General features: G+C 45.1%; 1 protein-coding gene across 3 annotated transcripts in view; it reads left to right on the top strand.

Moving 5' to 3' along the window:
* Positions 1–570: 570 nt before the first annotated feature.
* LOC147422784 (M28 Zn-peptidase nicastrin) overlaps positions 571–18,299 on the top strand; it is a 99,263-nt gene continuing 81,534 nt past the window's right edge. For 2 of the 3 annotated variants that reach the window (XR_015186844.1, XM_086503602.1), the window contains exon 1: positions 571–1,007. Coding sequence is in view for 2 of the 3 variants with exons in the window: in XM_086503602.1 (XP_086359728.1) it covers positions 731–1,007 (277 nt within the window). In the remaining variant the exon portion in view is untranslated. The remainder of the gene's footprint in view (positions 1,008–18,299) is intronic. The other variant, XM_086503601.1, reaches the window with a different exon arrangement.

Below are 18,299 nucleotides of genomic sequence, written 5' to 3'. Positions count from 1 at the left end.
AATTGTAGAGGATTTGGAGCAACTGTTGCTTGCTCTTCTTCTTCTTGATCAAGATCTTCTTCACTTGTGCTAGCTTCAAGATAATCTTCAATGCCATCACTCTCGTCATCTTCAAATATCCAATCCATGTCACAAGACTATTGTGTGTGTATAATGTAATGAAAAAGATAAAGTGCAAAAGGTACGCCTTTTGTTTGGGTCAAAGAACTTAGAACTACACACACGCCAATTTTTAGCTTTTTGGAAAAAGGTAATCTCGAGTACCCGAGATTACTTTTTCATGAAAGTCGCTCAAATTATATAACTTTAAAAGATTTTGTACTTTTAAGATATGATATTTAATGAGAATCTACAAAATTCATCACAAATGATTGCACACACTTCCCTTTTTCTTATGAAATACATAAAGAAATATTGGGCCGTCATCCCTCCCGAGATTACTATTTTTACTTGAGACTATTTTTTTTGACCCGAGATTACTTTTTTCACACGAAATTATTTTTTTCGTATTTCGTCAAAATTGACGATCCTCCTTTGCAGATGCATGTGCTATATGATTCTCACCCTTGATCCCATCCCCCTTGCCCGTGTTAGATAGTCTCGACTCTTGAGGCCTTCGAGTGGGACTCGTGGAGACAGAGAGAGAGTGAGCACTGACTACTCTGAGAAAAACGAAGACTTTTTGAGGTTCACTTACATTCGTGCAGCAGGGAAACTTGGAGCTCTGGCGATGCAGCGGGTGCTAGGCATGGAGTGGGGGCATGCGCTGCTGGGTCTCCTTTGTATGGTGGCAGTATGTGTCGAGATGTGCGATGCGGCTGCGGTGGTGGATGTGTACCGCATGATACAGTACGACTTGCAAGGCGTACCTTTTGGCTCTCGCCGTGCCGCCCTCAACCACCACGCCTCTTCTCTCCTGCTCTATTCAAATGTCAATCACTCCTCGGATCTCTCCCGCTCTGTTATCATCGTTCCTATTGCCAGAGCTAGCTTCTCCATTCTTACGGGTGAGTCTCTTTCTCCCTCCGTGTCTCGACTCTCTCTCTCTCTCTCTCTCTCTCACACACACACACACACACACACACACACACACACACACACACACACACACACACGGCCATTTGCTCGATACACAGAATTACACACACTGGCATCTACTGCATTTTAGCGTTGGGCTCTGTGTACATGGGTGATTTGACTTATGGAAAATGCACGAGTCAATAGTTGATTATTGATTCCTCATCGGGCAAGTGTTGTTTAGCACAAGCGCTTTGATGCTTGTTAAATCTTTAATGCAAAAGTAAGGTAGACTTCAATCTCCTCAGTTTAAGATGGGGCTCACTGGTCTTGATTGGACAGTCATCCAGGAAATCGAAACAGAAGCAAAAGGCATAGAATGATGTACTTCTGGAACTGGTGAGAGACTCAAGGAGGGACATGCAACCATAAGTGTGGGGAACATGGGCAGGTTTAGAGGAATTGCCCGAAGAAGTTAGATTTGGGCTAGGATCAAACAAGATCACAAAACGCTGACCATTCACATGACCATCTTAACGAGAGACTTATCAGGACGATTATCAAAAACTTGGGACACACTACTTGACTAACGTAGGACACCAACAGAAGATGTGGGTTCTTTCTTAGGTGATCCCTTAGAAAAATCTCTTTTCATGTGACCCTTTGTCACAAAGTGATTTTGTGGCATGCCTAAAGGACAGAGGCCGGACAAGAGGGGGCCTACAACCCTAGCGAAAGAGACAGTTGAAGTTTTACCAAATTACAAACCTCAGCTGAGTGGCCTAAAAAGGGGTTAGGTTTAAAAACCTAACCCATAAGTTGTACTGACTTATGGACCCCAGCCAAGGGGACCTAAAACGCATCAAAAATAAAAAAAGGACCCTAAATTTGCATAGAGCAATGATGACGTGGCAGTGTACGGACTTCCGTGATTTACGGGATGATGTGGCACAATACAGATTTTCGCGATTTGCAGACAGCCCGTTCGACGCTAGCTTTTGGGTATCAGATGCTTTTGAACTCCCCGCTTGTCATGTAACTTCTTTTGACAAGTCCTTTAAAAGGGTGCGAGGGTCTCTTCTTTGAGCTGTTTTGTTGGGAGCATTGCTAAAGAGAGGGGACCCTTGGACCTTGTATTTTCTGAAAGCATAATAATAAAGAAATACCGAGAAGGGGCGCTAGTCTTTGGGGCCAGTGCATCTCGGTGCGAAACTCCGTTGTGTTGTGTCATCTCTCTCTCTCTCTCTCTCTATTTTTAGTTTTGTTCAATTGTTTCCAATTACTCTTACATGTATTGCTATAGGTCTTTGGCTTGGAGTGTCCAAGTCTATTGCAGTGGTATTAGAGCTCATACAATTCTTCTTCTACGAAGGATTTGATCCCTTTTTTTGCAGCACACATGGATTCTGATAGTGAATCTGGCAGTGGGGAAACAATTATCCCTACCTGCCTGAGTGAAGAAACTAACGGACTTTCTAGTGGGAGTTGAACTTCTTCCGAGACTTCAAGAGAAGAGTACGGCCTTGTCATGTGCACATCTAACCCTATGTGCATGTGGGCCATTCTCGTTCCGTGTTTCATACGTGAGTATCCAAAACAGGGAATGGCATTTCATGCATGTTGTCGTTCCCCGTTCCCCGTTTCGGGTAGCTATGTTGTCGAGACTCCCCTCGTTTCTCTTTTCCACTCATTAAGAGTAGACCTTGCACATTGCGGTAGGCCAATCAATGTGAGGTGGGAAAAAGCAACCTTGGTGTGAGTGCAAGGCCGCCAAGGGGCACCCGCAGGAAGGAGTTGAGCTTGGGTAAGAGAAAAGCCTTCTTAAATGCAAATTGCAAGCAATACCAAGTACCAAGGACCCCAAGTACCCAAAGTACCTCAAGTACCCAGGCACTCAGCACATGCCTGAGTGAAGAAACTAACGGAGGTTCTAGTGCTTCTTCCGGGACTTCAGGAGAAGAGTACGGCCTTTGTCATGTGCACATCTAACCCTATGTGCATGTGTGCCATTCTTGTTTCGTGCTTCATACGTGAGTATCCAAAACAGGGAATGGCATTTCATGCATGTTGTCGTTCCCCGTTCCCCGTTTCGGGTAACTATGTTGTCAAGACTCCCCTCGTTTTTCTTTCCTCTCATTAAGAGCAGACCTTGTACATTGCGGCAAGCCAATCGATGTGAGGAGGGAAAAGCAACCTTGGTGTGAGCGCAAGGCCGCTAAGGGGCACCTGCATGAAGGAGTTGAGCTTGGGTAAGAGAAAAGCCTTCTTAAACGCAGATTGCAAGCAATACCAAGTACCCAAAGTACCCCAAGTACCCAAGTACTCAGCGCATGGTCATTACCAGAAGCGGAATGGATACTTCGTGTGAAGGTGATGAGAGTGGAATTGGAGAAGAAGTTCCTACACCATAGGATTGTTGTCACGAGAACGGGCACCACGTGCGAACGGAAAAGAACAGACTGAACAACTTTAAGCACTTTAATAACAACTGACTTGAAAGAGATGCACGACACATGAGACAGGGAGTGGCGGAATTCCACACCAAGAGAGCACTGGCCCCAAATGGTGGGTATTTCTTTATATTGCTTCAACTCAGTACAATGCTGATACTTGCGCTCTTTGTAACAAACTTGGACACCCCAAGTCAAGATTTTACCACAACACAGCAGAGATTCACTTTAAAACAGTAAAGAAAAGATGACACGGCTCGGTGTAGGTCCGTGCCAAGAGGTATTGGCCCCAAAGACTGGCGCTCCTTTCGATATTTCTTTTTATATTAATCTGTGTGCTAAGTGCAAGAGGCCGCGGGTGCTCACTCTCTGTCTCTGCGTCCACATCCCCAGAGAAGTGAGCCCCTGAGGCTTATTTATTCTTACAAGTGTTATTGAAGTGCTAAAAATTTGTTCAATCTGTTCTTTTCCGTTGGCACGTGGTGCCCGTCTTGTGACAATGGTATTAGAGCTTCAAGCATGAGCTTTTCTGAAAGCATACCCGTCCTACAAAAGAGCAATCAGAGCAAACCGACGCTTCCAAAGTCTATCGGGATCTTATTTGAAGTATCTTCGGGTCCCGACCCCGAACTTATTAGCCACTCCCACCCTCACTTCATTGCGCATCGAGTGCGCTCCTGTCTGCAGCGCTCATGTCTTACAGGGCATACGCCATAAAGATCACTTGCAAGAGAAGGATCCAAGATTTGTTTCGAGCTGCTGTTTTTCTCAGATGCAGTGTCATGCAGTGGTGGAAGTCTATAGCTACCAAGCCGCACACTCCAAGGACTTGGCAAGTTTTTAAGAAATTTTTTGCCTGAAGTTATATGGTTTCTGACATCTTCCTTTGGAGTGCAAGTGCTAGCAGAGTGGGGTATCTTGAAATGCTTTCCATGGAAACCCTAGTAATTTCTCGACAACTCTCAGTACGTGTCTCTTCTCGAGCTGATAACCTTGGAGGTCTTGTGTGATTGCTATGGCTTGGGACTACCATTGCCATGAGAGGAACACTGCTCATACAACCGTGCTGGGTTGTGATAGCCAGAGTGCCATGTTTCATGTGCGTACCAAACACATAGATGTGCGGTACCACTTCATACGTCAGGTATTGGAGGATGGTCTAGTCACCTTGATTGTAAGGTGCAACGGAAGTGAATGTTGAACTTGAGCTCAAGATGAGTGCTTCGAACTGTGCTCAAGGTTCCTTTTACTTATGGAGGGGAGAGCCTTCCGTTCTTTAATGAGAGAGTGCAATGGATACAAACAAAGTGAATGGACACTGTGAATGAAGGTGCATAAGTCTGAGAGACAGAGAGAAGAATACGACACCAGGAAGTTGTCAAAAACCCTCCTCCGAAGGCCCCACTCTCTATGGCGAGAGCGGTCTACTTATGATTGCACAAATCTCTACAATGCTTGGACTTGCCGACGATGTCGACGACGACGAGACGGGCTGAAATCTGAAAATGCTAAGGGCTGAAATCTGCAAATCTTTATCTGCGAAATTTTGACTCTATGTCGGTGACGATGTCAATGACGACGGTACGACGACGACGCACTGAAAACACATATGCTGAAATCTGCGTTTTCCGGGCTGAAACTCCAAACTTCGATGGATCTGACCGTGCGGCGAGGATCTGTTGCGGGGAGGTGAAGTCTGCGAGGTTTGGGACTTCTTCTGCTGTGTCTAAAGGCTGAAAACTGAAAACGCTGATGTTTCTTGATGTTCTGTCGCGGTGAATCTGCAAAATGCTGAAGTGTGATGCTGATGCAAAACTGTAGGGCTGAAAATCTGTTGTTGGAGGAAATCCACTAATGCTAGGGCTGATTTGCTGTCGTCAAGTGGATCTGCTTTGTCTGCTAATGCCGAAGCTGCTCTGCAATGCAAAAACGCCAAGGCTGATCTGTCTTGCAAAAAATGCTAGCTTGATGCTGATGCAAAAACGCTAGGCCATGCTGTTCTGGTCCTGTTGAGAAGTTGCCTGTTGAGCAAGGTGCACCTGTTGCCTCTTTTGCCAGAAAGTGCTAGCGCTAGGTTTGCTTATATACAAACTTAGCAAAATTGCCCTACCTACTTTCTAACAAAAGTCACTTAATAATAATAAGTGAAAATTGGCTAAAATGAGGACAATAGGTTTATGCACTGTAAAAATGCTCTTGATGGAAATCTGATGATCATGCTGTGTGCAACCAGAGGATATGCATCTAATCTAAGTGTTTGGACATGCACGGTCTGCGAACAAACTCACGAAAGTGCCAGATTACTTCCTATTCTAGACTGACTTGATTGAACTGAACCCTGGTCATGCTGTAGCTTGTCCACAGACACATAGGGTTGGATGTGTCACGTGACATCCCCTCCTTTTCAAAGTGAGGTACTGGTACCGAATTGTATGGCGTCGAGGGAGATCGCCAATAACATCCGGAATCCTGGAAAGGACTCTTCGTTGGCCCACTCTGATGCGTGGGTCGTGCGATACTTGAACTTCCTAATTGTCTGCAACGCTTGCTTCTTTGGGCCGCGCCGAAAGCGACAGAGAGTCTTCTGAGGCTCCTTCAATGCTTCAACTTTGTCTAGAGTCATGCTTCTTCCTTCTTCAAGAATCTCTATGGCTGAAAATTTCTGAAACCACTTCCAACACAAAAACATGAACATACCTATTCCATGTAAAGTGACTGGAAAAAATATCGTCTTCTCGAAAGACTGTGTATGCAATGTAGATGAACAAATAGACGAGTGCCAACCCGTTCACCACACACACGCAAACAGTGAGATCGAATCTTGTGTTTCTGATCTAAATCAATCAATTGTGGCAAATCACAATGGACATGCCCATGCTTGATGCTCAATCTTTCTTGTGCTCTTTCTGATACTGTGTCATGCCAAGGAAGAGACATGGAATGTGACTTCCGTGGCTGCAAACATTTCATCTTTCCTTGAGAAATCCTCATACATCCGTGCTGATCCATGAGTGAAACGTGCTCAACAATGTCATGCCTAGGAAAAGGGATCACATAAAGATGCTGACTAAAATACAGGAAACGATCACGAATGAAACACTCGTACAATGCGTGCTAACTAATCATGCGAACACATAGTACTTCCTGTGAGGGTTCTTTGGACCTAGGCTTGAGATCCAAAATCGGTTCTTCCTGAGGGGGTTCTTTGGACCTAGGCTCGAGAGCCAAGATCGGTTCTTCGTGATTGATTGAATCTGCAATGAGGTTAGCTTCACTAGAGAAAGTATCAACTAACACATCATCCGTGTGAACAATCACATCATCTTCCTGCAAATCATCATGCTTGTGAGAAATCACATCTTGATCATGCAAATCATCATGCTCATCATTATCATGCAATTCATCATGCTTATCATAATCATGCAAATCATGTGTCTTGCTTTGGAGAAGTAGAGAATGAGAGAGTCTCCTTTTCCTGATTCTGTGCAAAGTGCGTCTGCACTTGAGAAAAGAGTCGCAACATCTCTTGCATTCTTGCTCTGTCCTCGCGATCAAATCTTGCTTGTCTTTCTTTGTTCTCGCGCTCGTGCTCATGCTCTATGGCTTCCATTCTTGCGTCGTATTCACGATCTATGGTTGCCCTTCTTTCTTCGTGTTCTAACTTCCTGTCCATAAACAACTACGGCAACTCCTTCATTGGAGTCAGTGCAATCCTTGGCGTAGATGGGGAAGGGGGAGGGTCGGAAAAACTTCCTGGTGGGGAAAATTCTTCTTCGCCTCTCTCATGCTCATCACCTCTAAGCGAAGTATCCATTCCGCTTCGAGTGATGACCATCCACTGAAGTCGTGGGTTCTTGTGGATTCTAGTGGTCTTGGGTTCTTAAGTTCATGAGGAACTTGGGTTCTTGGGAGTCTTGAGGTTCTTGGGTTCTTGAGGTTCTTCTTTCGCTTGCAATCTATGTTAGAGAAGGATCTTCTCTTCATTCGAGTTCTGCTCTTTTCCGCGGGTGCACCCCTTGGCGGCCTTGCGCTCACACCAAGGTTGCTTTTTCCCACCTCACGTCGATTGGCCGGCCGCTAAGTGCACGGTCTGCTCTCAATGAGTGAAAAGAGGCACAAGGGGAGGCTAGACAAGCCTGATTTGTTCTTGACTTGTTGAAGTGCAGGAACTGATAGACGAAATGACTACAGGCTGTCATGTGATCTCTTGTGATGTCAAGTGATGTCCTGTGATGTTGTGTGATGTGACTGTCGATTGATACATGTGCTAGATGTGTGTTCCTAGTGCGTCGGTACTAACAATCAGTGTCTGCTAAGACAGTTTGTGGGTTTTGTCTGTTTTGCAGGCGTAAGGGCGATTACAATGCTTTCAAGAGGGGGGTATGTCACAACTCGATGACGTGGCTGCCCAGTACACACACACACCCCCTCTGGCAAGGGCCCCCTTGCAGAAATGATGACATGGCAGGCCAGTACGCTTTCTTGGGTTTCTTGTCACTCTTCAAAAACACGATTAGGAATCGACACGTCCAAGAGGACTTGGGTTACGTGCGTGTTAGGTGCAGTGGAATGAATGTTTGCGCTTTGCTCAAGATGAGTGCTCCGAACTGTGCTCAAGGTTCCTTTTGTTCTTATGGAATGCATGTGACTGATGCAAGTCTAGGCTTTGTCGGCGATGACGACGGGGATGATGACACCGACCTAAGGGCTGAAATCTGCAATCTTGTATTTGTTGTCCTAAAACGCTATGGGCTGAAATCTGCGACTAGTCCAAAAACGCTGATTTGGGGGCTGTTTCTGTGGGTTTTTGTCACTGAAAATCTTCAGGTTTAGGGCTGAAAACTGAGGATCTTCAAGGCTGAAAACTGAGAGTCTTTCCTGCTGAATCTGTTACTTCCTTAGGGCTATACTTGAAGGTCTTTATCTGCTTGGAATCTAAAAACGCCAATGAATCTGATGAAAAAAAACGCTAGCAATTGTGGTCCTTGCAAAAACGCTGGGTGCTGGGTACTGTTGGCAATGCATATCTGATGCAAAAACGCCAGGCTGGGGATGCTGTGCAAAAACTCTAGGTGAGGGAATCTGTTGCTTGGAGGGAAAAGTCTACCAAGGTTCTTGTGAGAAGTTACTTGCTGAGCTTGGCTCCTGTTGCCTCTTCTGCCATTTAGTGCTAACTTTGGTTTGCTTATATATTTTCTTACCCAAATTGCCCTACCTACTTTTGTTGGAAAGTCACTTAAATTAATAAGTGAAAAATGTCAAAATAGGAAAATTAGGCTAAATGCATTGGAAAAATCCCCTAACTGATTCTAATGGATTTTGATGGGAATACTAATGATCATGCTGTGTGCAACCAGAGGATATGCATCTATACCAAGTGACTGAGCATGCACTGTCTACGAATAGACGCACAAAAAGTGCTAGATCACTTCTAATCTAGATTGACTAGACTGATTGAACCCTGATTATGTTATAGCTTGTCCACGGACACGTAGGGTTGGATGTGTCACGTGACATCCCCTCCTTTTCAAAGTGAGGTACTGGTACCGAACTGTATGGCGTCGAGGGAGATCGCCAATAGCATCCGGAATCTTGGAAGGGACTCTTCGCCGGCCCACTCTGATGTGTGGGTCGTGCGGTACTTGAAGTTCATAAAGGTCTGCAACGCTTGCTTCTTTGGGTCGTGGCGAAAGCGACACAAAGTCTTCTGTGGCTCCTTCGATGCTTCAACTTCGTCGAGAGTCATGCTTCTTTCTTCTTCAAGAATCTCCATGGCTGAAAATTCCTGAAACCATTTCCAACACAAAACCATGAACATACCTATTCCATGTAAAGTGAGTGGAAAAAATCTCGTCTTCTCTAAAGACTGTGCATGCAATGTAAATGAACCAATAGACGGAATGCCAAACCGTTCACCACATACACGCAAACAATGAGATCGAATCTTTCTCTTATAATCTAGAGCAATCAATTGTGGTAATTCACAACGGAATTGCCCATGCTTGGTGCTCATACTTTCATGTGCTCTTTCTACAACTGTGTCACGCCAAGGAAGAGACATAAAATGTGACTTCCTTGAATGCATACTTTTATGCTTTTCATGAACAATCCGCATACATTCGTGCTCATTCATGAGTGAAACGTGCTCAACGTACAATATGTCATGCCTAGGAAAAGGGATCACATAAAGACGTTGACTAAAATACAGGAAACGATCACGAATGAAACACTCGAGCAATGCGTGGGTATCAATCATGCGAACTCACAGGCTCGAGAGCCAAGATCGGTTATTCCTGAATGATCGAATTGTCCTGTGGGGGTTCTTTGGACCTTGACTCGAAAGCCAAGATCGATTCTTCGTGATTGATCGAATCTGTAACGAGGTTAGCTTCGCTAGAAAAAGCATCCACTAACACATCATCCTTGTGAACAATCACATCATCTTCATGCAACTCATCATGCTTGTGAGAAATCACATCTTGATTATGTAAATCATCATGCTTGTCATTGTCATCTAAATCATTATGCAAATCGTTTGCATCCAAATCATCATGCTTATCATTGTCATTCAAATCATCATGCAAGTCATTGTCAATCAAATCATCAGCATGCTTCACACAATCATGCAAATCTTGTGTATCATGCTTTGGAGAAGAAGAGACTGAGAGAGTCTCCTTTTCCTGAATCTCTTGCATCGGTGCCTGCACTTGAGAAAAAAGTCGCAAGAACTCTTTCATGTGTTGGTCTCTCTTTTCTTTGAGGGCTTTGTTCTCGCGATCAAATTTTTCTTGTCTTGCTTTGTTCTCTCGATCAAATTTGGCTTCACTTTCTTTTCCTTCCAAGTCATACTGACGCTCTATGGCTTTCATTCTTGCATCGAATTCACGATCTATGGCTGCCCTTCTTTCTTCGTAGTCACGATCTATGGCTGCCCTTTCTTTGTAGTCGAACTTCTTGTCCATAAACAACTGCGGCAACCTCTTCATAGGAGTTAGTGCAATCCTTGTCGTAGATGGGGAAGGGTCAAGAAAACCTCCTGGTGGGGAAAATGCTTCTTCGCCTCTCTCATGCTCATCACCTCCAAGCGAAGTAGCCATTCCGCTTCGAGTGATGATCATCCACTGAAGTCGTGGGTTCTTGTGGTCTTGGGTTCTTAAGTTCACGAGGAACTTGGGTTCTTGAGGGTCTTGGGTTCTTAAGTTCACGAGGAACTTGGGTTCTTGGGGGGTCTTGGTTCTTGAGGTTTTCTTTTGCTTGCAAACCGTGTTGGAGAAGGATCTTCTCTTCACCCGAGTTCTACTCCTTTCTGCGGGCGCACCTCTTGGCGGCCTTGCGCTCACACCAAGGTTGCTTTTTCCCACCTTACGTCGATTGGCCGGCCGCTAAGTGCACGGTCTGCTCTCAATGAATGAAAAGAGACACAAGGGGAGGCTGGACAAGCCCTTCTTTCTTGGGTTTCCTGTCACTTTTCAAAAACACGATTAGGAATCGACACTCCCAAGCGAATTTGGGTTTGTGCGATCGCAACAAGCAAAAAAAAAAATCTTCTGATTCTTGTGGTTCTTTCCTTGAGTGATACAAAACACTACCAAAGCTCTGATACCAATGTTAGGTATAGCGGAATGAATGTTTGCGCTTTGCTCAAGATGAGTGCTCCGAACTGTGCTAAGGTTCCTTTTGTTCTTATGGAAGGTAGAGCCTTCCGTTCTTAATGAGAGAATGCTATGATCACAAACAAAGTGAGTGGACACTGTGCGTGCAAGTGTATGAGACTGAGAGATAGAGAGAGAAGAGAGATACGACACCCGAGACGTAAAATCCTCCTCTGAAGGCCCCACTCTCGTTGGCGAGAGTGTTCTACTTATGTTTGCACAAACTGATACAAACTGAATGCATGTGATTGATGCAAGTCTAGGCTTTGTCGGCAATGACGACGGGGATGATGACACCGACCTAAGGGCTGAAATCTGCAATCTTGTATCTGTTGTCCAAAAACGCTATGGGCTGAAATCTGCGACTAGTCCAAAAACACTGATTTGGGGGCTGTTTCTGTGGGTTTTTGTCGCTGAAAATCTGCAGGTTTACGGCTGAAAACTGAGGATCTTCAAGGCTGAAAACTGAGAGTCTTTCATGCTGAATCTGTTACTTCCTTAGGGCTATACTTGAAGGTCTTTATCTGCTTGGAATCTAAAAAAGCCAATGAACCTGATGATAAAAAAAGCTAGCTGTTGTGGTCCTTGCAAAAACGCTAGGTACTGGGTACTGTTGGTGATGCAGATCTGATGCAAAAACGCCAGGTTGGGGATGCTGTGCAAAAACGATAGGTGAGGGAATCTGCTGCTTGGAGGGGAAAGTCCACCAAGGTTCTTGTGAGAAGTTGCTTGCTGAGCTTGGCTCCTGTTGCCTCTTCTGCCATTTAGTGCTAACTTTGGTTTGCTTATATATTTTCTTACCCAAATTGCCCTACCTACTTTTGTTGGAAAGTCACTCAAATTAATAAGTGAAAAATGTCAAAAATAGGAAAAATAGACTAAATGCACTGGAAAAATCCCCTAACTGATTCTAATGGATTTTAATGGGAATACTGATGATCATGCTGTGTGCAGCCAGAGGATATGCATCTATACCAAGTGACTGGGCATGCACGGTCTATGAATAGACTCACAAAATGTGCCAGATCACTTCTAATCTAGACTGACTGGACTGACGGAACCCTGATCATGCTGTAGCTTGTCCACGGACATATTGGGTTGGATGTGTCACGTGACAGTGCGACCGCAACAAGCAAAAAAAATTTCTGTGGTTCTTGTGGTTCTGTCCTTGAGTGATACAGAACACTGCCAAAGCTCTGATACCAATGTAAGGTGCAGCGGAAGTGAATGTTGAACTTTGCTCAAGATGAGTGCTCCGAACTGTGCTCAAGGTTCCTTTTACTTATGGAGGGGTGAGCCTTCCGCTCTTTAATGAGAGAGTGCAATGGATACAAACAAAGGGAATGGACACTGTGAATGAAGGTGCATGAGACTGAGAGATAAAGAGAGAAGAATACGACACCAAAAAGTTGTCAACAAACCTCCTCCGAAGGCCCCACTCTCTATGGCGAGAGCGGTCTACTTATGGTTGCACAAATCTTTACAATGCTTGGACTTGCCGACGATGTCGACGACGATGAGGACGAAGATGAGGCGGGCTGAAATCTGAAAATGCTGAGGGCTGAAATCTGCAAATCTTTATATGCTGAATTCTGACTCTATGTCGGTGACGATGTCGATGACGACGGTACGACGACGACGCGCTGAAAACGCAGATGCTGAAATCTGCGTTTTCCGGGCTGAAAACTGCAAACTTCGATGGATCTGACCGTGCGGCGAGGATTTGCTGCGGGGAGGTGAGATCTGCGAGGCTTGGGACTTCTTCTGCTTTGTCCAAAGGCTGAAAACTGAAAACGCTGATGTTTGTTGATGTTCCGTCGCGGTGAATCTGCAAAACGCTGAAGTGTGATGTTGATGCAAAAACGTTAGGGCTGAAAATCTGCTACCGGAGGAAATCCACTAATGCTAGGGCTGATCTGCTGTCGTCAAGTGGATCTGCTGTGGTTGCTAATGCTAAAGCTGCTCTGCAATGCAAAAACGCGAAGGCTGATCTGTCTTGCAAAAAACGCTAGCTGGATGCTGTTGCAAAAACGCTAGGCCACGCTGTTCTGATCTTGCTGAGAAGTTGCTCGTTGAGCAAGGTGCTCCTGCTGCCTCTTCTGCAAGAAAGTGCTAGCGCTAGGTTTGCTTATAAAATAGGTCTATGTACTGTAAAAATGCTCCTGATGGAAATTTGATGATCATGCTGTGTGCAACCTGAGGATATGCATCTAATCTAAGTGTCTGGACATGCACGGTCTGTGAACAAACTCACAAAAGTGCCAGATCACTTCCTATTCTAGACTGACTTGACTGAACTGAACCGAACCCTGTTCATGCTGTAGCTTGTCCACGGAGACATAGGGTTGGATGTGTCACGTGACATTGTGTCACCAACGTGTGACTACTATCTATCCTTTTTGTTGATTTCTTTCTTATTATTTATTCATTTTCACTTTTTGGAAACACTCCTCGGGAAATCTAATTGCCTTGCATTGCATAGCTAGTGTGGAATTGTTTAGGGGGAGTCCAGGCCCGAGGGCAAGAGAGCACTAAGGTTGGACAAGGACTATGGTTAGCCAAAGTGGGGTCATTGACTAGCCAAAGTGGAATCCTTTGCTACAGAGGCCACATTTCAGTTCTGGGTGTGGCTGCAGTGTACAAATTGGGTCAGATGAACTAGAAAGATACAATGGCAGCATCTCCTAAAATTTAGGAAACTGCTATTTTGGGACCTGAAAATGTGTTAGCGTCATTATCTCCGCAATGACAAGGGGAATATTTTATTACTCTACTGTGAAGTCAACTGGGCAACCGGTCGGGACATTTTTAGGCGGCAACCGCGAAACGGGAAATAGCCTGCAAATGTGCCAAGTGGCACATTTCTGTGCGCTTTCCTCATGCAAGAGAAGGTGGCGCTGAATTCAGAGGGAAAAAGGCTCATTTTTCAGTTTTGTCACAGGTTGAGAGCTATGGAGTGCTTCCTTTCCCTCTTATGTACAGTGCGGTGCCAGGAGTGATGCCCTGCACGCTACGCACTGCCCTCTCTCCCCCCTATGGCAGTATGTTATGCCCCTCCAGTGGGCTTTTCAATTGACCAATGTACAGTTGTGTGGGTTCATGCGCAATTGCCAAAAAAAGAGCCTCTTGCACAGGTACTGGATTAGCTAGCGGCTAATCCCCCGCAGGTACAGGTGATTCGGAGAGGTTTCACGTGCGAAATCTCGTCCGATTCAAAGGGCAAGTAGTCCTACAGGTGCGGGAGCTCGAGGACTTGCTACGGATGCGACCGGCATGCAAAACGGAGCCCGAAACAGTGAATTACAGCCTGCTGTGTATTTTTGCAGGTGTAGGGTTTTGGCCCTAAACGGACCCTAATACCCCCAGGAGGTTCGAGGACGCGAGGGGACGGTTGTACAGGTGATCTGGTGCATTTTCGGGGCAGAAAACAGAGAAATCAGCGTGCTGCAGATGCTCGCCAGGTTTTGTAAAGTGTCCGTATGCATCGGGAAAGTCATCCAATGCGCGGGAATACTGATTGTGAAGGGTCCTAGTACAGTTATGTTGCCGAAATCAGGCCAGAACAGTTGAAATTCAGCCAAGATCGTGCGGGGCAGCTTGGAGGGAACCACAGCTTTTATTCCCTCTTAAAGAATAAAGAAATACCGAAAGGGGCGCCTAAGTTAGGGGCCAATCTGGTGTCGGTCTTCTCATATAGGTGCAATCTAGCAACCTGTATCCCTTTCCCCTTTGTTGTGTCTTGAAAGTACAGGTAAAGTGGGCGACAAATTAAATGGGTGAAAGCAAATAAGTTTAAGTCTAAGGTCTACCGCCCTTTTTGGATTAAACAGGCCGGTTTCATGGTTTCATCCCGGGGATTAAATCACTTTTTCCCATAGAAGTGAGCCTTGGTCAGTTTGGGCTTGAAGACACAGGGGATCATAGACCAGACACAGGAAATTGCAATTATGGCTGACAGAACAGATGATGTGACTGAAGAGGTTTCCTCTTCGCAGGGTCAACAGACACATGAAGTGGGTGAGTCTTCAAGACCACCACAGTCGGATGATGATATATTCAGGACCTAGTTGGCTACTCCTGTGGCTATGTTCACACAAGTAATGCAGAACCCGAGGGTCTTAGCCTTTCTGCAACCTCCTCTTCCATCTCAGCAAGTTGGGTCACTGGATCATATTCAAAAGCCTGTTAAGGCTCAAGCACAGGTGATTCATACTGCAGAGTCAATGGAAACACCTGTACACTTTACGGAGAATATGCAGTCTCCACAACGTGTGCCTAAGGTGCAAGAACAGGTGGTTGAGATGCCAGTCTTTCAAGCTGTACCAGTTCAGCCAGCCACTTTTCAGCAGCCTATAGTTGGTTCTAATGGGCAGGGAAGCAACCTACAGGCTATGCAACAAGTCTTCCCACCACCTTCAGTACACCCTGGCTATTTTAGAGGTGGATCGGTATTCTAGAGCATGGCTGGTCATGCACCTGGAAATCAGTTTTACACGCCAAGAATAATGTTCGGGGGTGCTCAAACAATGATGCCTAACCCCATGTATGGTGTCACGGACATGCTACCAGGGTTTCAAAGTACTCGGGGCCAATTTGGGATGCCACAAACAAATTTTGGTATGGCTGGAATTACAAATCAACAGCCAAATATGGCATTTCCAGGTCAACTTAATATCGATCAAGGAACACAGATGAACCCTAACAGTGTTCCCATGTTTCAGTCACTTCCATATGACAACTTAACGCCGCTGGAGAAGCCAACTCCGTACAAAGAAGGTGGCAAAGGTGTGGCATTCACGACCTTTACAGGGTTTGATGATAGGAAGAAGGCTCTCTCATTCCTCCAACAGTTTAACAAGGCCTATGCAGGGGGAAACTTTATAGAGGCTTCAAAGGTCCGCAAGGCAGCCACTTTCTTGACAGGGAATGCGGGACAATGGTGGACAACTTTATTGCTTCAAGGGCAAGCTCCGTCCACATGGATTTACTTTAAGCAGATTTTTGCAGGAGCCTGGTTATCTGATGACTTTGAAGCAGATGTCATGACAGAATGGCACCAGCTTAATGCTGCCACTTGCAAGAATCTGGATGACTACAATCGGAAGTTTTGGAAAGCTCTGCTTCTAGTAACTTCCTATAGGTTTGTGCCATTGACAGAACAGATTGAAAAATACTATTGTGGCCTACCCAAAGGATTGAGAAAGTACTACACGAAGACCGAAGTCACTACTTTGACGCAGCTCATCGAGGTAGCAAACATTGGCAATGGTTATCTCAAGGGAGAAGATTGTGAATTTAATACTGGCGTCAAGGAAGGATCAACCAAGAAAAATTCAGCGAAGAAGTACGTTCCCAATGAGGTTCCCAATGAGGTTCCTAAAGGGACTCAGGAGCCAGCCAACGTAGGGAAAGGCAAAGCTATGGCTGAATCAGAAAAAGGACCAGCAAAGAAATGGAAAAGATGTTTTCTTCGCAAGTCGGAAGAGCAAAAGAAGGTCTTGAGTTCAGAGAACAAATGCTTTATCTGTGAGCAGCCTGGCCACATTGCTTACAATTGTCCTCAAAAGAAAAGGCCAGCTGATTCTGAAGACAAGGAGGGCAGGAAAGGAAAGAGGCCCATGGCTGGTCTAGTGCCAGATATGGTGGGCGACAAGCCAAATTCAGACGCAAGTGAGCTTTGCAGAGCATGGGGAAAGGTCAGGGATCAAACAGTCCTTATCTTCTTTGATCCAGGTGCCAAAGCCAACTTCATTTCCCCAGAATTGGCTTCAAAGTTGGGAATCAGACCTAAAGAGATGGGGTATACAGCAGAGACAGGTTTGGCATGTCCTGGCCATACAGAGGTTGTGACACCCATCATGGGAAAGTTGCGCCTACATATCCAGTCCTATGTAGATGCTGAAGAATTTTACATCATGCCACTGGACGGATGTGATGTGTTGCTAGGTATTCCTTGGTTGTTTCGTGTATAGGGAATCATAGATGCCTACAACAAAAAGATCACTGTATAGAGCAGGGGAAAGACTCACATTCTGGATGTAAAGCTTAAAGGGGAGTCTATTCCCACTGTATCAGCTTCTGGTATTACTTCTGTAATGAAAAAGCATCTTTCTGCGTACTTGGTTTTTGCACGTGAAGTGTCAAATTGTGATGAATCAAATTTATCTGTGTTAGATAAAGAAAGGTCAATGTTTTTACAACAGTATAGTGATTGTTTTTCCAATTCATTACCGTCTCAATTACCGCCAGAGAGACCCGAGGACCATGCGATAGATTTGGTGCCAAGCAGTAGCCCACCAAATAAGCCTCCGTACAGGGTTAGTGCGGCTCAGCAGAAAGAGATAATGAGCCAAGTACAGGAGCTGTTAGAAAAGGGGCTGATTCAGCCCAGTTCATCTCCATTCTATTCTTCAGTGTTGATGGTGCAGAAAAAGGATGGCTCATGGTATATGTGCATCGACTACCGTGCACTGAACAAGAATACCATCAAGAATAGGTTCCCTATACCTAGAATTGATGATATTGTGGACAAATTAGAAGCAGCAGCTATGTTTAGCAGGATAGATCTAAAGAGTGGGTACCATCAGATCCGCATTAGATCAGAGGATGTGCACAAGATTGCTTTTAGAACAATGTTTGGCCTTTACGAATTTTTAGTGATGCCCTTTGGTCTCACAAATGCTCCTGCTACGTTCAATAGGATGATGGACAGAATTTTTCGTCCACACCAGCAGTTTGTTGGTACATTCTTTGATGACATGATAGTCTACTCAAAGAATGAAGAGGAGCATGGGCATCACTTGGCCATTGTGTTCAAAGAGCTACGCAGCCATAGGTTGCTCATCAATGCAAAGAAAAGTGAATTTTTTCTGGAAGAGATTCATTTTCTCGGACACATTGTCTCAAAGGATGGTGTCAGAATGGATCCTGCTAAAGTTGAAGCGATCAAGTCATGGCCAGATTTGAAGACGGTGCACGATGTCCAAAGCTTCTTGGGACTATGCTCCTATTACAGAAGGTTTATCCGAAATTTCGCTGAGATTGCTTCACCTTTACATGCTCTTCAAAAGAAGGCAATCACCTTTAGATGGACACAGAAAGAGATTTCAGCTTTTAATCTCTTAAAGATGACTTCAGATCCAGTCATTGTGTTGCCAGATCTTAGGAAGTCATTTGTGGT

The sequence above is a fragment of the Adiantum capillus-veneris genome, chromosome 27 (genome assembly GCF_014529385.1).
Source record: "Adiantum capillus-veneris isolate H3 chromosome 27, ASM1452938v2, whole genome shotgun sequence".
Classification (NCBI taxonomy): Eukaryota; Viridiplantae; Streptophyta; class Polypodiopsida; order Polypodiales; family Pteridaceae; genus Adiantum; species Adiantum capillus-veneris.
This window is presented reverse-complemented; position numbering and strand designations above follow the sequence as displayed.